At 41.5% G+C, this 27,145-nt stretch overlaps 1 protein-coding gene across 1 annotated transcript in view; it reads left to right on the top strand.

Annotated features, from left to right (window-relative positions):
• The window catches only part of USH2A (usherin), a 681,643-nt gene that overhangs the window by 623,038 nt on the left and 31,460 nt on the right, over nucleotides 1-27,145 (top strand). Inside the window, exons 61-63 of the mRNA XM_045081155.1 lie at nucleotides 7,845-8,072; nucleotides 13,347-14,863; nucleotides 17,619-17,940. Of these exons, the coding sequence (XP_044937090.1) occupies nucleotides 7,845-8,072; nucleotides 13,347-14,863; nucleotides 17,619-17,940 (2,067 nt within the window). The remainder of the gene's footprint in view (nucleotides 1-7,844; nucleotides 8,073-13,346; nucleotides 14,864-17,618; nucleotides 17,941-27,145) is intronic.

The raw sequence follows: 27,145 nt of genomic DNA, 5'->3' as shown, positions 1-27,145 counted from the left end.
GCATTGTGTTCCCCCAAAGTTCATACATTGAATCCATAACCCCAATGTGACTGTATTTGGAGGTAGGAACTTTAGGAATTAGTTAAGGTTAGAATAGGTTGTAAGAATGGACCTTGATCTGATAGAATTGGTACCCTTATAAGACGAAAAAGAGACACCAGAGATCTCTCCCTTTCCCCATGTGCATGCAGAAAAAACTGTGTGAGCGGACAGAGTAAGAAGGCAGCTATCTACAATCAATTAGTGAAGTCTCACCAGAAACTGAGTTTGATGGCGCCTTGATCTCCACTCCTAGCCTCCAGAACTAGGAGAATATAAATTTCTGGTTTTTTAAGCCAGTTCCTGGTATTTTGTCATGGCAGCCTGAGTAGACTTAACACAACTCCCTACATATATTCTCCACAGATGTGCTCGCTTCGGCAGCACATATACTAAAATATTCTCCACAGAGCAGCCAGAATGATCCCTTTAAAACCTACATTAAATCATCTCATCCCCTTGCTTAAAGGCCTTCAGTAATTTTCCACTGAAATTAGAATCAGACTCTCTAATGTGGGTCTACAAGGTTTCACCATCTGACTTCTGCCCATCGCTTTGACCTTGTCCTGTGCCCCCCTCCCTCTCACTCACGTAGCTTCTCGCTGTCTGCTGGAAGACCAAGAGCTTCCCCTTCTCCTGCAAGCTTCTCCTCCCGTTCTTCTCTTGGTTGGGTTCTTCTGCATTCTCGCCTACATGGAACTTCTTCAAAAATCCAGATCACTCTTCCTAAACTAAGAATCTCACTCTTCCCTACCAGCTAAACCCAAGCTCTATTTCAGTACTCTACTTAAATATCTTCATACTTTGCCACCATTCCTAATTCTCTCTCTCTTTATTTTGCTTATTTACTGCCCATTTTTCCTCATGTTAATGTAAAACTCAAGAGGACAGTGTCCATGTATCCTTTGCTTTCTGCTGTGTCCTCAGACCTTCGGAAGGGGCTTTTTACACCAGAAGCCCTCAATTCAAGCCTGAATAAATATGTGCTTATTCAAGGACTGAATAAATATAAGACATGCTGGAATGAAATTCTTTTAAATATATTTTAGTACAGTTTTACTAGTATTGTCATAAAATAGATTGCCAGAGTAGAATTGCTGGGTCACAGACTATGCACATTTTTAATTTTGATAGATCAGAAATACTGCTTTTTAATATTTAGTGTGACTGATTTGCCACTTTAAAATTTAATTATCACAAATTTAATTTTTTCCTCTTCTCCTTTGAAAAATGAGCCATTTTGAAACCATTCTTTTTTTTCTCCAATGTTTTTATGGTAACTGAGGCATCATCGTTCATTTTGCAAGAACGCTAGCTTTGGCTTTATAGATTAAATTGATAGAGCCCATTTGTCCATGAAGAAAAAAATCTGTGGATTGAATCTTCTTTTTGCATTGACCCCCCCATTACAAAATGAATGATGTATTCTGAGAGAGGTAAAAATGAAAACCTCTCTTTTCCATATCATTCTTCTTTTCTGAATGTAGGTATTTGTGGGAGTAAAGACATAAAAGTGTCTGTTCATAGCACTAGCGTATGCATACTCCAGACTGAACATTTTGTTTGAAATTTACAATTGCTTCGACAAATGGCCCCTGAGTAATCAATTGTAATTATATGTATCACAGTTACTTAAAAGGCGGATATGCATTTTTAGTTTCTTGAAATCTTTCAAATTACACCTTCAAACATTAGTTAGAACCCAAAGCTAGGAATGCTTTCACGCTTGTGTGTGCTTCTGAATTGGTCTCATTCTGTGTTGTGGTCATCCGTACTGTCCCTAACCTTTCCAGCTGCTTCCTAGCTGTTCAATACATACAAGTGACCAGTGCAAAGGTGTGGACGGCTCCACACAAACATGTGTCCACTGTCAGAAAAACAGACCAGGTACGTATGATTCTGATAGCACTCCGGACAGAGGACAGTATCATTGGCTTCGACTCAGCCCAGTTTTTATAATCCCCACTTTGATTGTGATCAAAAAGCAAACATCTGCGTCAAAAGAATAATTACAAATTTGGAGATAGAGCAAACATTCAATAAAGATTTTTAAAATCTTGTTCCTAAGAAAATACTTTCCTATTATCTTGTATATATGATGATCTATTTTTACTGGCTGAATAATATCTAAATGAGTTCATTAGCTAATTCTTGGCAGTTGTTTTTTTTTTAATTAATCAGTCACTGACCATGACCTATATACCACAATAGGGCAAAATTTTAACATCCCGTTATTCTCTCAAATTGCATTGTAGAGCTCTTTGTACCAAACTGGTTCTTCAGATCTTAGTGTAATGTTACTCAGTGTTTCCCAACCAGTTTTCATCCAGAATAATTAAGGTGACTCTCACAACCCTCTCCAGTCTTGCCACCAACCTCTTTCCAGCCTTAATCCCCACTAGTCCCTCTATTTCAGCTCCATGCAACTCCCAGCTCGTCCCCAAACATATCCTGCACATTTTATTTCATTTCTTTCTTCTAGTCACTCACATATATTCATCTACTCAAACTCTGCCTCTTTCCTAACCTCTATCAGATGCTACCTCCCAAGTAAGTCTGCCCCTACTGTTCAGCCTCCTCCCTTCCCAGTAAGAAGTGTCCCTTTAGTATTTCCTGGCACAGGGCTATAGCACTTACCACACTTTACCTTGTGTGTATCTATATTTATGCTTGACCTGCGCTAGTAGAATATAAACTCCTAAGAGTCAGGAGCCTGGGTTTTCCATCTTATATCCCCACAGCAACTTCATCGAATCCTGTGCATACCAGATGCACAAAGGCCTGGTGTGGGGCTCCACACTCAGTGTGGAGTCTGCTCCCTTTGCCCCTCCCCCCTCGCTAAAGTAAATAAATAAATAAATCTTTTTTTAAAAAAGAAAGAAATGAGCTGCAGACCAACAATACTAGATGTTTCTACTAACCATTTTGGTGGCTCTGTCATATCATTTAGCAGTGTCCCCTAATACCGGCATATGCTTCATGCAGGTAAAGCAATAGACCATGAACCTAAAGGGTTTTTCTCCTACATTTTTGTATTATGAGTCAACCTTTGATTCTAGAGCAACTCCACATGTATGTGCGTGCCATCAAAAAAATGTCTTTGTCCTACCAGCCAGGAGGTATGGAGGCAGAGAAGGCACTGGTAAAGTAAATGCACATAAGAAATCAGTGGAAATTGTCTATGTTAACGTTTTGCAGACTTAGAAGTCTCATACTTAGAAAATTATGGCTAAGTAGTCAAGTTGTTATTCGGCTATGGGTAATAAAAGCTCACTTCTGTATTGAGACTGAAGTGACTTTTACAAAATGAGTACCAGATATAAATATGTTGACCAACTTTGGAGAAGCTAAAAATTAACTTTATAAATGGGAAGGAAGATAGACCTCCACATCCCATGCCTCAAAGGACCTGGCTTTCAGAAATCTAAAAAAATAATCTGTGTTGATTTGTCAATGTTAAATTTGTAAATCATCCTATTGGTTGGCTGTACTCTGTCCAAAGCCATGGCTTTTAGGCAGTAGTCAATAAGAGCTTTTCCTACTTCTCATGCTTTATTTGTAGTCTAAACCAGAAACTTGTCTATAACCATTTGTTTATTGTATCATTCTGACAAGGAAAACTATAACTTACGACAAAACCGAGAAGCAACACCCAAGTGGTTCAACTAAGGAAAACAGAGGTTGATATAATTAAATTTAGACTCCTCTGAAGCTCTTCTTATACAAAAGAAAGCAAACTTTTGATGTGACCTGTTCTCTGGATCTTGGCATTTGTGGTAACTAACAAGGCAAAGGAATCCTAGAACCAGGTTCGGATTTACAGGCCAAAAGTCACTCATTTTAAAATGAGGACCTCATGATAAGGAGTATAGACAGAAGAAACCCCATCAGTTGGAAACGAAGTTGATGGTGACCAGGAAGATTAACCCTTCCCAAAAGGTAATAAGCACACACGATACTCTGCTGATGTGCACAGCAGAGCCTACGCACCACTGTTTTGGTTCATCACCAGGAGCAGGGTAAAACGATCCCTAAGGGCCCAGGTAAGTGGGTTCAGTGAAAACGCACCACAAAGACCAGAGGGAAAGCTTTGGAAACTGCTGGATCATCAGATCAATAGACTCAAAGATGACTAAGTTAGGTTGCTTTATGCAGTTTAAACATTTGTGCAGGGAGTCTCCCCACGCAGCCTTTTATTGACAGCTACAGATCAATGGTAATTTTTGATCATTTTCAACCTACATAAACCTATTGACCCCAGGGCCACCTTTGGGGCACTTCAAGTCGTCAAAAATAATCAGAGGAGATGGTGTAAAATTGTCAGACTGCTGAAGACTCCAAGTAGTTTCATGTGCCCCCAGGAGCAGAGTTGAGAGGTTAAAATCTAGTTCAGATTGCCAGCAGAACCTCAACTGGCAAAACGTTCCAGAGAGTCTCATCTTTATGTCTCATAAAAGGACATACTGCTTTGTATCCAGACTGCAGCCCTTATGCATATAAGTTTGTTTGTTTGTTTTTTTAAGCTAAGTCTCGTTAGAAATATTAGATTGTGGAGGCTGCATTTTTCCTGTTTTCCTCTGTTGAATCATTCTTTCCACTGGCTGCCTAACAAAAGTAGTCAATGTACTTATAGGGTAAAAATATGAACATTAGGTGGATGTGCACATGGGAAGAACATGGACAGATGGGAAGTGAGCCCAAGCTGGTAGCCCAGAGATCAGGGATGACAAGATATCTGTCTCCTAAGAATCAGTACGATGGAAGAGTGGGGGAAAGAAGGATCAAGATAAGGACAACGAAGAAGAAGCAGTGAGAGTATCAAACAAGATCATCTCCATAAGGGAAGGAGGAAGGGGGAGCAGAGGAGTGAAAGGGAAAAAAAGGGATGATTTAATGATTTAATGATGATTTTACTAGTCAATAGGGGAGAACACTACATCCCCCAAGGAAAGAATTTAATCCAAAACATGTAAGGTAGACAGTGTTCAAGACAATCTGAATTTAAGGGGAGGAAAATCTGAGTAACTGAATAAACAAACAAGATAGAACCCAATCTGCAGAATGAACTGTGCCCAAATTTTACAGGATTCTAAAATAGTGAACTTTGGTGTTGGAAATCCACTCAAGAGAGAATAATATAATGTCGAAGAATATATTGGTAAGGACCGTTTTGCCATTTTTAAATTTTCTGCATTTTTTTTTCATATGGCCTTTACTAAACATGGACAAAAAGCATGATCATTAATGAGGTTTATTTAAGAGGGGTGTATGTGTGTGTGTGTGTTGCAGCTCTTCACAAATAACATAATATGGGAACTAGTCCTCGGCGTAAATTTATGCTATAAAAATTCTCCTTCACACACTTCCTTTACATTTACAATATGAGATTCTTTCTTTCTTTTTTTTTGTAAGATACGACCAAAGTAAGCAAAACAACTCCCGTAATCACCTTTTGTAGGAATCAACCTCTAAAGATCTCGGTGTCAGGCACGCACGAACTTCAACTTGAGATCTGCAGGTCCTATTTCTACATTAGATGGCGGAGGTTTTGAGGCCGGGGCATTCTGAATACTTCAGCGTTCTGGGGATCTGAGCTATAAATGTTTATTAAAAGGATCTATAATGAAATCAGTTTTGTTATTTTTTTAATGGTTGCCTGGAGTGTGTTGGATGACTGAATGCCGGTTGTTAATCATTAAGTACTCGTGTTACCAAAAGTGTTTGATAGTATTGCCATCTAGGGGCTGGATGGAATTCTCAGCTCTGAAATAAACTGTAATTGAGCAGGTGCTGCTATTGACAATATACATATGTTTTTGCTTTATAGCCCACATGCTTTTCATGTTTCTTATGACAAAAGCTATCTCTAAATGTCCCCCAACAGCCTACCTTTTTTATATATAATCTGTTAGAGGTGATTACTATTTGCTTTGGAGCTTGTGCTTTTTTGGCACCCATTACTGAATACTCTGAACAAAGAGTTTTTCTTTTTTGCATTATTAATCTTGCCCATGTTTGCCCTATTTCTACAGAAAAGGAATCATTTATCAGAAAAGAATGTTTGTAATCGGGACTTGTAGCATCTTCAGATTTAATATTCATTATGGTCATTCTAGTTCTGTGCTATATTTATCTAAAAGACCAATCCAGTGTTGTGGAGAAATAAGTTTTAAATATTTATGATCCAACTTTTAATATTTTAAAAAAGAGAAATTAGTATTTCTATAAAATTTGTTTCAGAGTCTGGTCGCTTAGCAAATGTTTAAATATTAAAAGATTTCAAGAGGTTAGCATGTAATATCATAATGGGACTTATTGAAAGAGGAAAATTGACTTAGAAGTTTTTGATAAATAAAGGAAATTATATTTTCTCTGCTCGTGTTTAACACATAATAAGAGACATTAGACAGGTGAAACTTAGAACCAAGAATGTGAGGAAACAGTGTCAAAAATTATTTCTACAAAGTGTTTTGATTTTGTCTGACCAGTTTTTTAGAAAATGATTCAAATTGACTTTGCCACTTTAAGATTTTATTCAAAATGATATTCAGATGTCTCTCAATTAGGAGAATTTCTAGTCATGTAACTTTGTCTGATTTCGGGTATCTACTCTCAGAAATAACTTCCTCTTCTCTCCCTCACGTTCATCCTTTTGTATCCACCAAGAGGAGGACAATTGAAAACTGTCATGTTTAAACATCTAATAAACCAAACCTGATCTTACACATCACGAAGCCATTCAAAACTTCCTCATGATTACTCATATATCGTACACAAAAGAAAGTGTGTCTGTGTGTCTGGGTGTCAGTATGTGTCTCTGGATGTGTGTGTGTGTGTGTGTGTGTGTGTGTACACGTATGTGTGTGTTATCTATACACATATTCATGGTCCACTTGCAGACATATTTTCTATTCATAAACAGACATACCCACCCAGCCCAGATGTAGAAAGAGCACCCTGGGCGCTTTCAAAACATGAAGACTTTTAGTTCCAGCTTTTAGTTATGTAAAATACATTAAATGTTCTCTCCAAGCAGGAAAAAAAAAAAAAAACAACAACAACAAAAAAAAAAAAACAAAACAAAAAACCCCTCTAATCCTATCTTTTTTTTTTTTCCTTTTAAATCAGCAAAAACCAAATTCTCAAAGCCTAGCTAAAAGTTATTGTTGGTAAGTTTGATGGTTCCAGCTATGATGTTTTTAACAAATGAGACTATTTTCACATGTATATATATCACTAGTAGACTTCTCTAAGCATGTTTATTTTTTAGGTTAAGCTTGCTTGTTATTTTGTTTTCTTATTTCTGTTTTACTGCATCTGTAAGATAGAAATACTCACCAAGAGGAGGGAGGGAGACTGGGGAGAGTCATATGTATATACAAATTGTGCTGGGGATTAACCGTTCCAGTTAGATCTCCAAGCCCTTAAGATTATACCATTCTTTGTCATGAAACTTGGTGCCACTGATTTCCACCATGAGCCGGATGCCGCACTCACCTGAAGCACCTTCTTTTTTTTTTTTTTTTTTTTTTAATGTTATGTATCACATCCTTTGGGTTGCAAGCTCTGGAAAGGCAAGGATTCTATCTGATTGCCACTTTGTGTATGTCTGAAATTATACAACATTTGACAGTATATTCAGGTGTGAAGAACAATAAAAAAGCCACATTGTTTTCTTAGTAATTCAAAACTCTGTTGTGAGATTTATGCTGCCATTGCTAATGTACCTTGGTCAGAGAATGACCTTCCAGCAATTGTTAGCAGTTCCTAAAAGGAATCTAACCTGTTAATTTTTGTGCACGCAGGGAACGAGCCATCAAGCCCACCTATTTGGGTTAGAACCATTCACAACATATCACATTGGAATTGTGGCCACAAACCAGGCAGGAGACGTTTCAAGCCCCTGGACCGTGGTTCAAACCCTAGAATCTTCCCCAAGTGGACTGAGCAACTTTACAGTAGAACAGCAAGAGAACGGCCGGGCGTTGTTGCTACAGTGGTCAGAGCCCGGGAGAACCAATGGTGTGATTAAGGTAACGTCTTCTCTGAATATGAAATCGTGTTTGGTGTCCTCCAGATAAATAGATGAGCCCTGACATGCCATCAGGTCACCGTGGGGAAACACCCTTCACCGTCTGTTTAATCCTCCTTGATAGCTCCTCCAGGCACTTAATCATAGATCAGAGAAAACTAGCTCCCATGTATTATGCTTCCTACGAACCCAACACTGGGCTAAGCGCTCTCCATGGATTATCTCATTTAACTTGCGCATCAACCCTACCAGGTAGGCACCACTAAACTTCATGAGGCATATCAAGGCTAAATAATTGCCCAAGCCCCCATTGCAAATGATCGAATTGCAATTTGAAGTCAGGAAGTCACGCCAAAACGGAACTCTGAATGACTGTTCTTACTGCCTCCTGACTTATCCTGCACAGTTATTTGCTTTAGTCCTGCCTAATTTGCACTTTGAGCCAAGCTCATTAAGCAGAAGACAGAAAGCCCCCCCCCCATGTCTGCCAACACCCCCCACCTCCATATGTAGCCGTGAAGAGCAGTCTTCCTAAGGGCCTAGGTGTGTCTCGGGTTTTACCGGTCTGTGAGCACAAATAAGATGGCATTTCTGTTACTAGACTGCATTTCGTTGATTTGAGTGATCACCCACATGCAAGCCAGTCGTCATCTGCCTTTTGGACAAGTATCCAAACAGCTGGGGTGACTTACCAGTCAGACTGTGCCTGCCTCTAGTCCTGGACCACCGCTTAAGCCCTGATCAACTGCCTTCTGCAGGCTGGGGCTGCCGGTCCCCTTCTCGACCACTCCTTCTCCAGGTGGTCAAGAGTCCCCTATTAACTCCACATAGAACAGTTAAGACTAAGCTGTAACTTTGAAGAAAGCTTCTTTGAAAACCCTACAAGGAAGATGACAGCAGAAATTACCTATAGCAACAAGTTAGAACTGTAACTAGAACTCCCAAGCCCAGGCCCATCCTCAAGGGCCTCCAGGTAACAGCCTCACTGCTTAGTACAACGGCTGCCTCTCAGCCAAGCTGCAGGCCGGCTAGAGGCATCAGAAGCAAGCTGCCTTCTACCAGCCGGCCTACAGGTGACAGTGCCTGACTTCCCCCAGTCTAGGACAGGAGGCTTGAGCCATATGATCCAGGGTTTCAAAATCCAAGCCAATGCCCTAAGATCCCATCAGAGAAAAGAGTCTCTCTTCATACCCATCCTTTTGATACCCATTCCCTCCTGTTGAGTGTTTGTGTCCCATTCCAGCGTCTGCCTCTTCTTGGTATGATTGACAATAGGAAGATCTCCTCCTTTCCTTTCATTTATATTTCACCAAATATTTATTAAGCTTCTACTAAATGCCAGGCATTTATTCAGGAGTGAACAAGACAAGCAAGGTCCTCCCTGCTGTCACACACCTTGTGTGTGTGTGTGTGAGAGTGTGTTTGTGTGCACACGTGCATATGAATGGTGGTGGTCCAGAGAGGCAAACAAAAAGCTAGTACACAAATAAGAGAATTTCAGAGAAGGATGAACACTATAAAAAAAAATTAAACACAATAATGTAATTATGCCTACTCGGGCTGTTTTAGAATGGATGATCATTTGAATTGACATTTGAGCTGAGCCCTGAATGACAAGACCGAGTCAGTCATGTGAAGATATGAGAGCAAAATGTTCCAGACAAACTGAACAGCAAACGCAAGGCCTGAAGCCAGGAATGAACTTGGTGCATTCAGATGAAGGGAAGAAAGCCAGTGTGGTTGAAGTATTGGGGGGTGGGGTACACGGAGAGAAAGATGAAAATGGCAGATTGGTAGGAAGTAGATTGTGCCCAACCTTGTGGGCTGTGATGAGTTTGGAACTTATTCTAAGTGTGATGAAAAATTACTGAAAGGTTTAGGCAATTAAATAGTATAATCAAATTTATGTTTTTCAAAATCACTCTCGCTGCTATGTATAAAATGGACTCTAAGAAGACCAGTGAAATTTGGAAGATGCTAAAAATTTAAGGTAGAATTGATGGTGGCTTGAATTAGAATGGAAGCTGTGAGGACAGAAGATGTAGGTGAATTGGAGATATATCCAGAAAGCAAAGCTGACAGGATCTGTTAATGGACTGGTTGTGAAACAGGAAGCAAAAGGGATATTCAGGCCTTGAGTCATTGACTGAGAAGGTAAGGCTGGGAAGTATACAGGTTTGAAGGGACAAGTAGACAGTTGGAGGTATATGTCTAGAACTCTATTTTTGGAATTCATTAGTATATGAGTGGCATTTAAACCCATGGGTCTAGAGGATATCAGGTATGGAGAGAATATAACTAGAAATGATAAGAGACAGGGCTCAAGCTCTGAGTAATACAGAAATTTGGAGGTCAAGAGGAGGCAGTGGGGCCAGCAAAGGAGACTCAGAAGAGGCAAGTGAGGTAGAAGGACAGGTAGATGAGTGGGGCATCCCAAAACTGTGGAGAAAGTATGTCTGATGCTGTTGAAAGATCAAGTGGAATGAGGGCAGAGAAGTCATGCTGGACCTGGAAATGAAGTAATCATTGTGACCTTGACAAGAAGATCAAATGGTGAAATGAGAAACCAGGTTGGGATAGCTTGAGGAGAAAATAGCAAGTGAAGAATGAGGACCCCAACTCTTTAAAGAAGCATAGATGAAAAGCAGAGAAACAGGGCAGTAGCTGGGGGACTAGCGTGTCAAGAAATTTTATTTAAAAATCAATGAAAGATACTAGAGTACATTTAAACACTAATGAAAATAGCCCAGTGGAGGGAGATAAATTGGTGATGCAAGAGATAATGAGAATGATTGCAGCCATGAAATCTGTAGAAGGAGCAGGTATGGGACCCAGAGTTCAGGTGGGCTCCTCAGGGTAGAGATACTTCATCCAGAGCACAAGGAAAGAGGGCACACAGTGTAAGTCTGGATTCACATGGATATGGTGAGGATAATACATAGCATGGGAATATTCCTTTCTGACTGCTTCTATTTCTCCAGTCAAGTATGTGGTTCTGTCAACAACCACCTATGAGAGACAGAAGAGGGTGATGGCAGTTTGCAAGGAAAGGAGAAAATATTAAAGAATCACTTTGGAAAATGAAAGAAAGAACATGCAGGGGAATGGAATAGGACTACAAGGGGGGAGTCGCCCTCTTAAAATTTAAAGTAAGATATTTAAAGTGAGACCATTCAGCATAGTCAAGTGTTTTTCCCCAAACCCATCTAGAAGCTAAGGTGCAGAGGGAAAGCTAAATTTGATACTAATTAGAGATTAGTATCAAATAATACTAATTTCCAGAATTCATTGTTTCAGAATTCATTGTTTATGCACCACATCCAGTGCTCCATGCAAAAACGTGCCCTCCATAATACCCACCACCAGGCTCACCCAGCCCCTCATGCCCCCTCCCCTCCGGTTTCTCAGAGTCCACAGTCTCTCATGACTCATCTCCCCCTCCAATTTCCCCCAACTCACTCTTCCTCTCCATCTCTCCATGTCCTCCATGTTATTCCTTATGCTCCATAAGTAAGCAAAACCATATGTTTGACTCTGCTTGACTTATTTCACTTTGCATAATCTCTTCTAGTCCCATCCATGTTGATACAAAAGTTGGGTATTCATCCTTTCTGATGGAGGCATAATACTTCATAGTATATATGGACCATATCTTCTTTATCCATTTGTCTGTTGAGGGGCATCTTGGTTTTTTCCACAGTTTGGTGACTGTGGCCATTGCTGCTATGAACACTGGCGTACAGATGCCCTTCTTTTCACTACATCTGTATCTTTGGGGGAAATACCCAATAGTGTAATTGCAGGGTCATAGGGAAGCTCTATTTTTAATTGTTTAAGGAATCTCCACACTGTTTTCCAAAGTGGCTGCACCAACTTGCATTCCCACCAACAGTGTGAGAGGGTTCCCCTTTCTCCACACCCTCTCCAACAGACGTTGTTTCCTGTCTTGTTAGTTTTGGCCATTCTAACTGGTGTGAAGTGGTATCTCAATGTGGTTTTGATTTGAATCTCCCTGATGCCTAATGAGGATGAACATATTTTCATATGTCTGATAGCCATTTGTATGTCTTCTTTGGAGAAGTGTCTGTTCATGTCTTCTGCCCATTTTTTGACGTGATTATCTGTTTTGTGTGTGTTAAGTTTGAGGATTTCTTTACAGATCTTGGATATCACCGCTTTATCTGTACTGTCATTTGAAAATATCATCTCCCATTCTGTGGGTTGGCTCTTTGTTTTGTTGACTGTTTCCTTTGCTGTGCAGAAGCTTTTCATCTTGATGAAGTCCCAAAAGTCCATATTCGCTTTTGTTTCCTTTGCCTTTGGAGACATGTCTTGAAAGAAGTTACTGTCTGCCAGGGTATTCTGAAATACACCCCTGCTGCTCTCGAGGTATGCCATCCTCAGGAGTCACTACCAACCACAGGGATGTATCATATCTCTCAGGTGCATCGAGGCTGGGAAAGGGCAGGAAATCACTATACAAAAACATCTACATTCAAGTTGAGTTACTTCCCATCTTTCACAAAGAATGATGAATAATATGGGATGAAAATTTGCTCTGCATTTATATAACAAATGTTCAGATGGTTTTCCCAGAACCGAAGGGTACTTTGCTCCAAAGGAACAATCCATTCTTCCATGGCCTGCAAGAGAAAACAGCATGGTTTATTCCATCTTCTAGTCATTCCAAGTTTGTATCTATATTTGTGTAAATATATAGAACACATATATGCATATATGTGTATGTATGTGTGCCCATGCATAGATACACAGACATTTTCAGCCCTGACATCCTGGTACAAATGGTTAAGTAATATAATTCAATTTCCCAGTAAATGCTATAAAGAGATGGACAATGTAGATAGACAACTTACCCCACTCAGAATGAAATCCAAAGTGGTCATCATCTATAAAACAGGAGATATGAATACTGTTCCTTACCTTTAAAAAAATAAGAATAGGAGGAAACGTATTTGACTTTTTAAGTCAAAGAATCAGCTTCAACAGTCCTTAGCTTTTAGATATGTGCTTATATGATATCCAACCTTAAAAAAAAAAAAAAAAAAAGGCAAAGGGAACCATTGTTCTTCTTTTTGTGGACTTTTCATTAACTAGAAAAGATCACATTCCCAAAATTAATATCAGAATGTTTCACCTGGATTAGGACCATCAAGATGAGGAATAGGAGGGAGAGAAGGTTAAAAGGGACAAAAAAGCTACACCAAGAAATCATATGCTGCACATTATTTTCCCTCTGCTTCTGTGCTTCCTGCAGACCTACAACATCTTCAGCGAGGGTATCCTGGAGTACGCTGGCTTGAATCGTCAGTTTCTCTTCCGACGCCTGGTCCCTTTCAGCCTCTACACACTGACCCTGGAGGCCTGTACCAACGCGGGCTGTGCACACTCAGTGCCCCAGCCCCTGTGGACAGAGGAAGCCCCTCCCCACTCTCAGTTAGCGCCTACGATCCAGTCTGTGGGGTCCACCAGCATTGAGCTGAGCTGGTCTGAGCCTCTCCACCCACACGGAAAGATAATTCGCTATGAAGTCATTCGCAGGTGCTTCGAGGGAAAAGCTTGGGGAAATCAGACAATCCAGGCCGATGAGAAAATTGTTTTCACAGAATATGATACTGAAAGGAACACATTTATGTATAATGACACTGGTCTGCAGCCATGGACGCAGTGTGAATATAAAATCCACACTTGGAATTCAGCAGGCCATACCTGTAGCTCTTGGCAAATAGTAAGGACAATGCAGGCACCTCCAGAAGGTCTCTCTCCACCTGAGGTAGCCTATGTATCTATGAATCCCCCAAGACTGCTGATTTCCTGGATCCCCCCCGAACAGTCCAATGGTATTATCCAGTCATACAAACTTCAGAGGAATGGAGTGCTCTATCCTTTCAGCTTTGATGCTGTGACTTTCAATTATACAGACAAAGAGCTGCTTCCATTTTCTACCTACATTTATGCCCTCATAGCCTGCTCAGAGGGAGGCTGCTCCACCAGCAAACCCACTAGCATCACAACGCCCGAGGCTGCCCCAGCAGGAGTCAGCCCTCCAGCTCTCTGGACCCTCAGCGCTACTCAGATAAATGTATCATGGTCACCACCATCGGTTCAAAATGGAAAAATCACTAAATATTTGCTTAAATTGGACGGTAAGGAGTACCTTGCTGGGCAGAACCTGTCCCTGCTGGTTTCTGACCTCCAACCTTATACTCAGTATAACTTCTCCCTGGAAGCCTGCACGAACGGAGGTTGCACAGAGAGTGCGCCAAGATCAGCCTGGACCCTGGAGGCCCCACCGCAGGACATGGAGCCTCCAAAATTGCAAGTCACAGGCTCAGAATCCATAGAAATCACCTGGAAACCTCCCAGAAACCCAAATGGCCAGATCAGAAGTTATGAACTTAGACGGGATGGCACCATTGTCTATACTGGCCTGGAAACCCGCTACCACGATTTCATTCTCACCCCAGGCGTGGAGTATGGCTACACAGTGACTGCCAACAACAGCCAAGGGGGTGTTTTGAGTCCACTTGTCAAAGACAGAACCAGCCCCTCAGCACCTTCAGGGGTAGAACCTCCAAAATTGAAGGCCAAGGGCCCGCAAGAGATTTTAGTGAACTGGGACGCTCCGGTGAGGACAAATGGCGACATCGTCAATTACACCCTCTTTATCCGAGAGCTGTTTGAAAAAGAAACAAAAATCATACACATCAATAAAAGTCATACTTCTTTTGACACGCAGTCACTCGTAGTAGACCAGCTGAAGCCATTTCACAGGTAAGTGGTCAACTCACATTCAATAAGAATAAGCCACTGTGCTTTCTATAGCATGAGCCCGCAGTCCATTCAAAAGAAAACTCTAGAAGCAAGTTGGGGGATGTCTCCAACCCCCAACCACTTAACCATTGACAGTGGACTAAACACGTCCTCATCCAGTCAAAACTTGCTTGCGTAACTCCTAGAGAGCAAAATTCTCACAGGTGACAGCTTGAAAGTCAGTTTTTCAGAAATGTTTGCAGTTCACCACCATGTCGGGAACACGTTGCAGAGATGGGCCCCTTCCCTGAGTCTAGTCCCTCCTGAAAACATCCAGGCCCCTGAACAGTTGTGAGAACCCGGATGGTGTCATCTGATCCAGGCATTGAAGAAAAGTAGGTTATTATTGTAAAGAAGAAGAAAGTACCAGTAAGAGCTCTTACTAGCCAGAGTTGGACTGACCCAAATTTTGTTTGGGGGAGAGCCTGCACTTCCTCCAGGGATAATAAGACTCATCAGATTCTATTTCCCCAACCCCTTAGGATTCCCCCAGCTCTGATCTCATGACTTTCCAGGATGGTGCCGATTTGCTTCGTCCTGTTTCTCAACGGTCCCCTTGGGGCTCTCTGATGCACATGGATGTGTGCTGCTCTCCCTACAAAGGAACCTTACCACTGGCCCTTTTCCTCTAGCTTGAAGAATTACTTGGCATTTTTCCCTATCACATTTTAAGTAACTTACATCCCCAGCGAGAAGAGTAATAAAAGACATTTTATGCTTAAAATTTAGTAAAATGAACAGAACCACTTAAAAAAAATTAAAGGCTGAGAGAGTGTTGATTTCCAACCACCACTGGTAAAATTCAGCTATTATTGTAATCTACTGATGTGTAGATTGGATCCCTCCTATAATTATCTCTGATATATAGCGCTGTTTAAATGAAACATTCATAGTCTTATGCATCTACTCATGACAATTATTTAAGGTCGCATTAAATATTAAACAATAATTAAAACTTCCGCAGGTATCCTTCATAGCTAATCCACATACCGTGTGAGTTGCCTTTTATCTTACTCTGATTTGGGGCATTAAAAAAAAGACCCAAGTTAGCTGCAGAGCTGTGCATTTTATACTGGCTTCCTCTTTACCTGACTGATACCTGCAAATTTGAAAAAATCGTATCAGCTTGCTCCCCTTTGAAACTCTTAGCCAAAAAGGTTTCTAAAGAAAAAGGTTTCCAGGTGTGAAAGAAGCACTTTTCACAGGCTGGGGTGGGAGGAATTTGATCATCTGATAAATCTAACAATGATACTTAAGGCAACAAGAGATGTCTCTGCACTCTCCATTTTCATTTAAGAGATAAGTGACATTCATGACTTGAAACAACACATCACTTCTATATGAAGTTGGGGTTCATGTAGTTTGGGGTTTTTCTAGCAGCTTAATGCTTTTTGAATACTGCAAATTAGTGTGTCCTCCTGGGGGTAACTCCAGCAGGTCAGTAGGAGGAAGGAGCATGGGAATACTCAAGGAGCAAAAGGAATGTGAACCAGAATTTTAAAACTACCACAGATGATCCAGAAAACAAATAATCTACGTATGGAAAATTGAAATGGGCTTCCCAGAATTGGTTAGGAGTCCGCGCCGCAACACACAGAGGCACCGATGCACCCGTAAACCAGTGGTCCCCCCCAGCGGAGATGAGCAGCGGAGCGGACAGGAGGGAGAAGCAGAAAAGGGGAAAGATGCCACAAAAGAAGAAAGGTGTGTCATTAAGAAGGGGAAGGGGGAAAAAGAAGAGAGCAGGGGGAAAAGAAAGAAAATAAGGAAGAGAGAGAACGCAGTGCTAAGAGGAGGGAGAGCAGAAAAGAGAAGAGGAAAAGCTGGAACCAAAAGAGGTAAAGATAGAAAAAAAAAAAAAAATGGCTGCAGCTGGAGGGAAGATCAAGGTGTCCTAAAATCCGTGGGGCCTGGGAGCGGAGGGAATAAAGCACTTAGGCGCCGCTGTAGGCACTTAATACTAACAAAAGCCCCTCTTGTTGGAAAGGGTAAGTCCCAGCTATGTAAATAGACCTTTCCAGGTGGCAGGAGACCAACTATGAGGCAAAACATAATTGATTGGTTGAGTTTAACTGGCTGGTGATAAGGTGTCTCCATGATTGATAATCTAGCATGTAGCTGGGTTAACTTTGGCCCCCAAAGGTCTTTGTGTGGTGTAAGAGAGCCTGTTTTAAGATGTCAGGTATCAGGTGAGGGGATTTATTACCACTGAGACCTTAACTCCATGCTGTTCCTTCATGACCCGGAAACATTCCTGGGGAATCATTTAGCTCCGGCTACAGCGGTAGAAAGAGCCCAGGGCTACGGAGAACTGGTTCATGCCCCCCAAAGGTCTGCATTCGTCATCGTTGTGTTAAGTAATTCTGCAGAATACCAGAATTTTTTATGTTGGAGAAACCTTGAAAGTGAATGTATCCCTTACATTCCTGTTACAGGGAAGAATCGTGGCCACCCTTTCCAGACAGTTGAGAATTTTTATTTTAGTTTGGGAAGCCAGGAGGATTTAACGTGTTCTCACATTTTTATAGAAAGAGGACATTGTTGCTCTTTAAAGGGATGAGCTGTAGATAAGAATAAATGTAAATGGATTTGTCTTTTTTCTTTTCGGCAAATAGTCTTTTTTTTTTTTTTTTTCCCGAGAAACAGTCTTGTAAATATTCCTCCCTTGAAAACCTGTTTTGCCAATAATGGGTAATTTCGCCCTTGTGTCCTGAAGGTATGAAGTTCGAATTCAAGCCTGCACCATGCTGGGGTGTGCGTCCAGTGACTGGGCGTCCGTACAGACCCCTGAGGTTGCGCCTCTGATGCAGCTCCCGCCACATCTAGATGTACGGATGGCCCCGGGGGGGTTCCAGCCCACAGTCGCCCTTTCGTGGACGGAACCACTTCAGCCAAATGGAAAAGTTTTATATTATGAGCTGTACAGAAGACAAAGAACAACTCAACCTGGGAAATCAAACCCAGTGCTCGCCTATAATGGAAGCTCAAACTCTTTCACGGATTCCGAACTATTGCCTTTCACAGAATATGAGTATCAGGTAAGAAATGTGTATTATCAACTATTCACACTGAGATTATAGGCACACATCAGCCCCTGCCTGTAAAAATGCCTTGCAATTTGAAAAACCACTTAAAGAAACACGGGGCTTAAGGAATTCAATAATATCCTCTAAAATTTTTAAAGCAATAAATGAGTAAATGAGGAAAGACCATATTCATTTGCCTTCTTCATTTTCTTGGTTCTTGAACCATGTGATATATGCTTGTTCTTCCTATGTAAATGTCAGGTGAGGTATTTGCATTCCTTATTAATGAAGTGATTTCTACCATTAAGCATCCCTCCGTCAGTGTTGCCTTGGTAGGAAACACTCCTTGGTAAAAAAATCACTTTGAAAATAACTCCTTAATTATACCAAGATAAAATAAAACCCAGTGGCAAGTATCTTCACTCCTGTGCTCAAGAAAGATATGGAGTGTTGGAGAAATGTCTACCGGAAAACAACAAACCTGTGCACGGGGGCGAAGCAAGTTTTGTATGAGAGCAGTCTAAAAAATAGGATTTTGCATATGCCTAAAATGTCATGAATTAAGAAAAATATTCTGAAAATATTTTGAACCCCTTAGAGCACTTCTGTTAAGTTTACTTTGTTTTGCTCTCGGAATGTTTTTTATTTTTCTTATGATAGCAACTCCATTTCTGGGGGGGAGGGAAGTTAGGGGGGTGATTCCTCCACCCCTTGCTCCGGTCTGGGGGGGAGTGTCGGTCACTGAATGTGTCAGGCTATCTCTTAACCAGGGAGTAGGCACAGAAGCCTACTCATGTTCTCACATGTTCTCACATTTTTATAGAAAGAGGACATTGTTGCTCTTTAAAAGGATGAGCTGTAGAAAAGAATAAATGTAAACGGATTTGTCTTTTATCCGTTAACATCTACCCCTCATACTCGCCCGGAGGTTCATCTTCTGCGCAGTGACTCAAAATTTTAAAATTTTAAAAGGCAGAGATGAGAAGTCCTGATAAAATATCCCTAACCTCAATCCAAAAGATTTCTTACCCCTGCTATTTCCAGGCATGGTTCTTCAACTATTCTCTGAATCCCATGCACTCCCAATCAACTTCCTTTTGCATAAGTCAGAACCAGTTTCTCTTGCTTGCAGTCAGAAGCTTGCTGATGGAGACAGGCCCTAAGTGCCAGGCACCATGCCAAGGGCAATTTTCTAAAAGAGGAAACTGAACCTTGAAAAGCTCACCATAACCAGAAAGAATAAAATCACGAAGTCACCAGAAATATGTTGAGCTGATCAATGAGTGCAGTGATTGGAGATAACATTGTAAGTGTTAGAAGAGTATATTTGGGGCCAATAACATGTGAGACAAATTACCCAAGGAAGTTAATAAAAATTGAAAATATAAAAAGATCCTTGAATGGTTTGGAGAAATACACAGATATGTATCCGTAATCCCTTCTCTCTGTTTCCAAATCTTTAAGTTTTTTCTAGGTTCGGCACAACTCATATGGCAGCAAAATGCAATCTGAACATTTATAGCATTTATTTATCCCATGTAATGTGACTATGTCTTGCTACAGAAATGTCGTATTTTACTATCAGATCATTCTGAGAATATTACAAAATATACAGCATAGGTATTTTACTACCTTTGTAAAATCTGGAAAAAAATTATTTAAAAAACACCTCAGGCCTCAAAGGTTTAGGGAAAAGATGTGGTTCATGTCATAAACAAACAAAATATCTATTGATACCACAGTTGGAAACAAAATAATATTAGAAACAGCCAGAATTTTGTTCTTTTCTCTTCATCTTAAAAAGTGTCAAATTATCAAAGATTCCTCTATTCTCAATGATCTATTCTCCCTTATGAATAAAAGCACATCTTTGTGACAGAGCAGAATGGAATCAGCAAGTAATCTTTGGCTTCTAATTAGATGAAACTAAATGGCCCATAGATCCTGAAAGCAAACCAGCGGTTATAGCTTCTTTGGCATTATGTTGTGCCATTGGGTTCAGTAATTGGCCAGATGATCCACTGAAGTCTTATGCCAGTTTTTTAAGGCATGGTAAACCTCACCCATCTGTCTTAGCTCTAGTGCGTTCTCTTACCCAGAGCTAAGGACAAGCAGGAACCCAGGGACCCCCGATTCAGAGGAGAGTAGACCTCAGCCTGTTCTGTTTCTTCTGTAACTCCATCAGCTCTGGGTCATGCTTCTCCTCCAAACTCATTCCCCCTATCGACGTATTTAATGGGGTTTCCATAACAAACTGAGCTCAGATTTGCGCTTATTAGCTAATCCTACCTTGTTACAAAATAAGGAGCCAGAGGGTAAAATCTAGCCTATCTGCCCGAATCCTGGTTCTTACAGGAATTATTTTGAGAAGTATAGAATAAATGCTGAAATAAATGAACTAAAATATCAGATGTATTTAGCCTGTGGAACTGCGGAGTCTATATAGACCCTGACTCATCTTACAGAAGCCATTTAAGAAGCAATGTACTAAAAGAATTGATTTTCCCTTTTACAAAAGAACGTTTTGCCATTGAGATGAATTTGCTTTACTCTCAAAGCTGTATGAGGGTACTTCATCGGCAAGCTGCCTTTCAGAAAATACCTTCATGGTCCTGGAAGCGTTGGTTCACTCAACATCTGTCCATGATTTGACCCTTCTGCAGAGGATTGTATTTTTGAGGTAACTTCTATTTCTGAGAATCAAACCAGAGAACTGAAAAACCGCCCAGAGGTATGGACCTGTTAATCAAAGGGTGGCGATGATCTGTAGTTGGGTAGGTGGTCTTTCGCGTGGTGTGCCCTGAAGGTGTCAGACGCTACTGTCCACCACGCTCTTCCATGATCCCATACCACTATCCTCATTTCTGGTTTGGACCTAAGTCATCGAAGACAGCTGCCAAAATTTATAATGCGGGAGAGACCAAGACAGCACTTCCTAGTGTAAGTTCACCCATCACTGGACAGACGGAGCTCTGGGCATGATAGAGCTTTGGGAGAAAAGCTACAGAGTGGATGAGTTCTGATGGACAGAAGGGACAGGAACTATGTGGAGAAAGGGATTCTTACTGAACGAAAGGGGAATCCTTCACTCCAGGAGACCTTGGAGGGTGAAGTCCAGCCAGTGTCACTTACCTGACAATAGGTCATAGAACCAGCTTGGTAACCGTCACGTTTGAAAGTGGACAAAAGCCATGTGATATTATAGGCACCTTCTAAGTTTTCAATAATTCCTCAATATTGAACATCTTAAATGTACTGGCTCCAAGTGTTTCCTGTACAAGAGCAGGTTCAAAGTGCAGATTCCAAAGGGTGAGGTTGGGGATTCCCAGCAATCTGTATTTTCCACAAGCAGCTTTGATGATCCAAACCCTTTTTTTTTCCCCTAATTTTGAGAAATACTGCCGCAGAGGATACAGCATTGTTGCTCTGTGACTTAAGCCGGATTTTCAGGTGGTGATTTCCTAATTCAGTGGCTCTCAGCCCTGGCTGCACATTAGAATCCCCCCGGGGAACTTTCACCACGTTCCCGATGCCCTGGCCCCGGCCCCCTGTAGTTCTGATTCTGAAATGGGTCCAGGGATCAGTGAGTTTCAAAAGGTCCCCAGGTGATTCTAATGTGCAGCCAGAGCTGAGAATCACAGTCCTAAACCATCATAAAACGATTGCCTAAATAAGTGAACCCAGGGCCCCACAAGCGCCTCATTTACATGCTGATAATTGATGACCAACCTATTTACCTTGCTGTACCCATGACTTCCCCAAACAAGAGTCCTATTTAGTATGAAACTGAAGGGTGCGGGGGAGCAGAATATATTATCTGCAAAGTTCATGTCTCAGTTATTCAAGTAATTTCTTTTACTCTTCCTCATGGATTTTGTCTGATTTCTGATGGCATTTTCTTTTGCTTTGTTTCTCACTTGGGAGACCTGGCCTTTGGTAGTAAAAGTTATAACATTCACCACCACTTAGAATGGGATTATTCTAATTGGATTCGTTTTGACACAGCTTCCAGAGATTCTGAAGGATCAGCTTTAATAAGAACAGTAAGATCTGAAATAGAAATTATAAAAATTTGGAAGTGCTTTTTTGTGTTTCACGAGATGGATGTGGTGTCTTTGCAGAAGCACAGGCTACGAGTCTCATCAGAAAACAAGCGTTCTCAGTGATTCACCAACACAATTTGGTTTACCAAAACCGAATCCTCAAAAACACTGTCAATGCATGATTCACACATAAATGAGATGCATTTTTACAAAATTACAAAATGCAATTTACCAAAATTTTTCGGCGCACGGATCTTTTCCTTTCCCTGGAGATTACAGGCTTCCTGTTCAACAGAATATTTACAAAATCCAATGTGATACTTTCCATAGACCATACTCGTTTCTATCCTCAATGCTTTCAAAATCGGCTGTACTCATCTATACAGTGTAAACCTCTGAATTCTGTGTGGGGAAGTCCTTAATTGTTTAGCACGAAAATAAGCCAACAGTCTCTGCACAGGCTTGGGAGAGGGGCCTGGGTGTGAGTCCGCTCCATAAGCAGCTTCAGTTTTTCCCTGCAGGGAGAGAGCTGCGGCTGATGCGCCCCTCCCAGTAATCGTGCATTCCTATTCATACTCTCGCTGAAGGCACTGACTCACCGAGGATTTGCTAGGGCCTGCCATGGCTCCCCCTTTCACCGGATCATGCTGTCAGTGACTTAATTAGTTTTCCTAAAAATTCCCCCACTTTGACAGCTTTTTGCAATAAGCACCCACGCTCACACGCTCTCCCAAGACTGGAAGGCTTCCAGGGCCTCGTAACTGGGTGACTGAGAAGTGACAGGTCAGCCTCAGAGGAAACCCTGTGACTTACTCCGCGTGGGGCTGATCTCAGGGCTGGTGCTGCGGGGGGGCCACACAGGATGGCAGCTGCCCGCTGCTTTCCAACACAATTTCAGGCTCCAGACAGTTCGGCCTGAAAATTTATTTCGAAGAGGATGGAAGGAAGAGCTGAGAAGGAGACAGACGAGGGGGAGGACCCTCACCCCCTCACCGCTCTTGCCAAAAACCTCCTTGTGAGGACTGCAGGAGGGGCTGTTGGGGACTTCTCTGTGCACCCCACAAGCTGTGCGTGATGAGCTAGAAGAGAGAAAGACAAAGGACAGCAGCTTTGAGTCCTTCTCTCACTATCTAGTATCCTTGAGCAAAACAACCTCTCCCAGTGGTTTCTCCCCGTGTTTAAATGGAAGGTCTCCCCAGTTCTGAATTCTAGGAGCCTCCGTGGAGGTGATCTACAACCATACACTGTAGAAAATTCTAATCAAACTTCTTCTCTTCATTGAATCTATAATGTAAAACCTGGCAGAATGCATTCTGATCCTAAGTAATTTGATTTTCTGATAGTGTTTAGCTTTAACTGGTATCAAAGCAAGTGAGTATATGAGACCAGCTTCAGTGGAAATATCAGTAGTGGTGTTTCCTAATGAAACCCAATTTATTTATTAACTCATAAACGTATTTAATAAATTACATATATCATAAAATATAATTGTCAACTAATAGCATTTTTCTTGCTTACTGCATATAAGAGTCCCATTTGGGTTCTTGAGAAAACCTACATCATCAATATCGTAATTATTTTTACTGCAAGTGATAGAAAGCCAACTTAAACCAAAAGGAAATGTTTCCACTCGCCTACTGGGAAAGGGACAGAAGACATTCTTTTTTTTTTTTTTTTTTTTCTTAAAGATTTTACTTATTTATTTGACAGACAGAGATCACAAGTAGGCAAAGACAGGAAAAGAGAGGAGGAAGCAGGCTCCCTGCGGAGGAGAGAGCCCGATGTAGGGCTCAATGTAGGGCTTGATCCGAGGACCCTGGGATCATGACCTGAGCCAAAGGCAGAGGCTTGAACCCACTGAGGCACCCAGGTGCCCCAGGACAGAAGACATTCTTTGAAACCAAGGAAAATTTTCAAACTCCAAGTCTCTGCAGGAGCCTTAAGTATAGGACTCAAAGCTGTCAGATTCATTCTTTCTCTCCCTCCATCTCGGATTGTCTCCGGACACTGGAGAAATTCACTCCTGACACTACCTGATCAAACCTTCTCGGTGCCTTGGATTCCTTGTCTTTGAAGTGTGGATTGCAGCACATTGAACTCATGGACTCGCTTTGAGATTGAATGAGTTGATAGGTAAATATACTTCGGACAATGCCTCACATGTATGAACTACTCACCCCGTGCAAGTCTGATAGGTATTATTATTCTTACTCTCCCACCTCCAAGTGGAAAGAGGACTTCTCTCTCTCTCAGTATTCGTAAGCCAACCAAGAGCCAGACTCCCACAAACCAGCTAACACCTTATAGTCCTGTGACCAAGAGAACGGAGGACTTTGATCAACTAGGCATGGTCATAGCCCCTCCCCCACCCCCCTACCCCATCCTACAGCTGAGGTTTTGTGGGAAACAATGTCCTCCAGAAACAAGAGCTTGCCCAGCACATGACACGCACCAACCAGGCTACTATGAAATAGTCACAATTCCTGGGCTCTTTCCCCTTAGATACTCAGAGTTAGCAGAGGAAACTGAGTGACAGATCACACAGCTTGGCCAAGGCACTTAATTTCTCATAGCCTCACTTTAAAAAAAAAAAAAAATGGGTGTTGTAAGAGAACTGAGAACTCTTCTATGTCTAGCTGGATGCCTGCTGCAGAGTAGGCCACCTCCCCCCTCTACCCTCAGCCCCTACTATATTTAAAAAAAAAAAAAAATGGAGGTACTTTCTTCTAAGACAAAAAAGAGCCAGGCTAAGAAAATTCTTATGTCTCTCTCAATGAGTCACTAATAAAATGCTAGAAACCAAGAGCCCAGTTGGTTCTGAAGGTGTGATGTCCCTTCAGTCAGGTGGTCCAATCTTCTGTGTCCTTGCCATTTCTCTTCTCAGGACAAAAATATCTTACCCACATACCCATGACTAACATTCCTTCTAACTCTATCTACGCGGTCACGACTGTCTACTCAATTCAGATGGCTTGTGTTCTGTTGGTGTCCCCTTTATCCCACCCTTTCTTAAGAGTTTTCTGTGCCACTTTTAGAGAAAATGTATTAAGCATGTTTTCTGTTTGGTTTTGGACTTGCATTTAATTAGGTATTAATCTCACTAACGTATTTCTGACCAGCATGGAAGCTTTTGTTTGGTTAGTCTCTCCCACAAGAACTAAGCTGCTCCCACCCCCAAGTCCCACAGCTCAAGGTATTAAATGATTTATTGATATTGTCTGTCTCAAACAGTGCATTTGTTTCTAAAACTTTAAAGCCAAAGTGCTACCGCTTAGACTAAAGGCCATCAGGACACTTCCTGAATCTAAATCAGAATTCTGCCACCAGAACAGGGACGGTGTCTTTTTTTTGCCACCAGGTTTTTTGTTCCAATAGTAGATCATTTCTACCTACATGTTTGTGTGCACACTCAGGAGCGTGCTGCAGTCCACATGTGTGCATTTCTTTTCATTCTTTTTCTCTCTCATGGCATCCCTTAGGATTCATTCTTCAGCTGCAGTTGCTGGCAATCTTTACATTGCCTTTGAGACAAGTCGTTCATCTGACGATGCCTTGGTAGTCACCCTCACACTGATGCAACCCAAATTCATATTTCACTGAAGTCAATATTGATTCTCCTATCTTTGTGTTGGAAGCTTGCTTTCTGGATATAAAATATTAAATGCAACCAAATTTTCTCTGACTGAAGGGAGATAATATGTAATTCCATCCTGACCTCATGGCTCTCCACCAACAGTGAGATGACCATGAAAATCAGGGTTCCCCCAAATCACCCGATTCGGTCCTGTAAAAACATCCAGGAAAGGATAAAACATGTTTTATTTATTTCCCTTTATCCTAGTACTTGAATACTAAATAACTTATTATTAAGCACCCACCAGGTTCAAAGTGGATGCCTAGTTACGAGGATTGGGCCAGGAGGCTAAAAACCATGAACCCTATTCCTTGGGGGATTAAAGTTTAGTTCATAAGATAAACACATCCATAAATAATATATCCATAACAATACAGGGATGGTAGGCTAAGCTATGACGAGAGATATTTGAAGTATCCAAGTGATGGTGCAGCAGAAAGAGGAACAGAGCATGCCTTCTCTTCAAGGACAGCATGATTTCCGCACTGCGCTCTCATGGCTCCTCTCATTGCACTCTGGCCAGCGGGCTTGAGCAGCACAGGTGGTGCTTGACTGAAATCATTCCACGCAGACATGAGGAGACACTGTTCCTCTATTTCTTCAGTTTCACAAAATCATTTCCAGTCTCTCCATGCTTATGATCCAGTTCCAATCTCAGCCCACCCATTGTTACTGGGGCCTGTGGAAGATTTGGAAATGTTCTCCCTGGGGTCAGGATCTCAGCAGGAAACAGATGGCATCCTCAAAGGGGCCTTTGAAGAGAATTAAATGAAAAGGCTATTTATGGAGGCCTGGGCAGAATTAAGAGAATCAACAAGGGAGGTTATAGTACCCAGGGCCCAGCAATAGCCAGAAGCTGTTACCTTCTAGGCCTAAAGGGGAAGAAGCTGTTCCTGGAACCCAGCAAATGCTACAGCAAATGCTACTAAAGAGGGGCTGTGCCCATAGAGAAAGAATGCAGTCTTAACAAACTGGAGTGCCAAGAAGAGGGATCAGGAGGCATTAAAAAACTGAACTCTCTCCTTCCTTTGATCAAATCCAGCTGGAAAGAAGCCACGGGGAGGACAAGATCCCTAAGACAGCCTTCAGAGTCATTTCCCAGTGCACAGAGCAGGGCAGAAGATGGATCTGGAGGCAAAGGGAGCATACCCGGCATACCCTCCATACCTCAGATTGGTGCTGCTTCTCACTCAGTATGTGACAAAGAATTTTTTCCAGGCTAGATCATCTGGCAAGCTTTGGCTCGCCACTCCATGGTTATTGATAATACACTAAGTAAATCTGAAAGCTTAAAGAGGACTGCCCTTAAGAACTTACTGATGGTATATTTCCATTACATTCTAAACAAATGTCTTGGTCTACATGAAGCAATCAAATCTACAGGTAGAAACAAAAATGTTAAGATGCTTAAGTAAATCACATGCCTTCAATTGAAATCTTTAAGAAGATAATTGAGACTCTCTCTTGTGAATTGATTTATCTATCTGCTGATGGATCTGATCATCACTAAGAAGCCTAAAAGCATCTTGGAAACTATGCA

The sequence above is a fragment of the Mustela putorius genome, unplaced genomic scaffold, assembly GCF_011764305.1.
Source record: "Mustela putorius furo isolate JIRA1106 unplaced genomic scaffold, ASM1176430v1.1 tig00000508_pilon_pilon_pilon, whole genome shotgun sequence".
NCBI lineage: Eukaryota > Metazoa > Chordata > Mammalia > Carnivora > Mustelidae > Mustela > Mustela putorius.
Note: the sequence above shows the minus strand (reverse complement) of the source record. Positions and strands in the feature narration are given on the sequence as shown.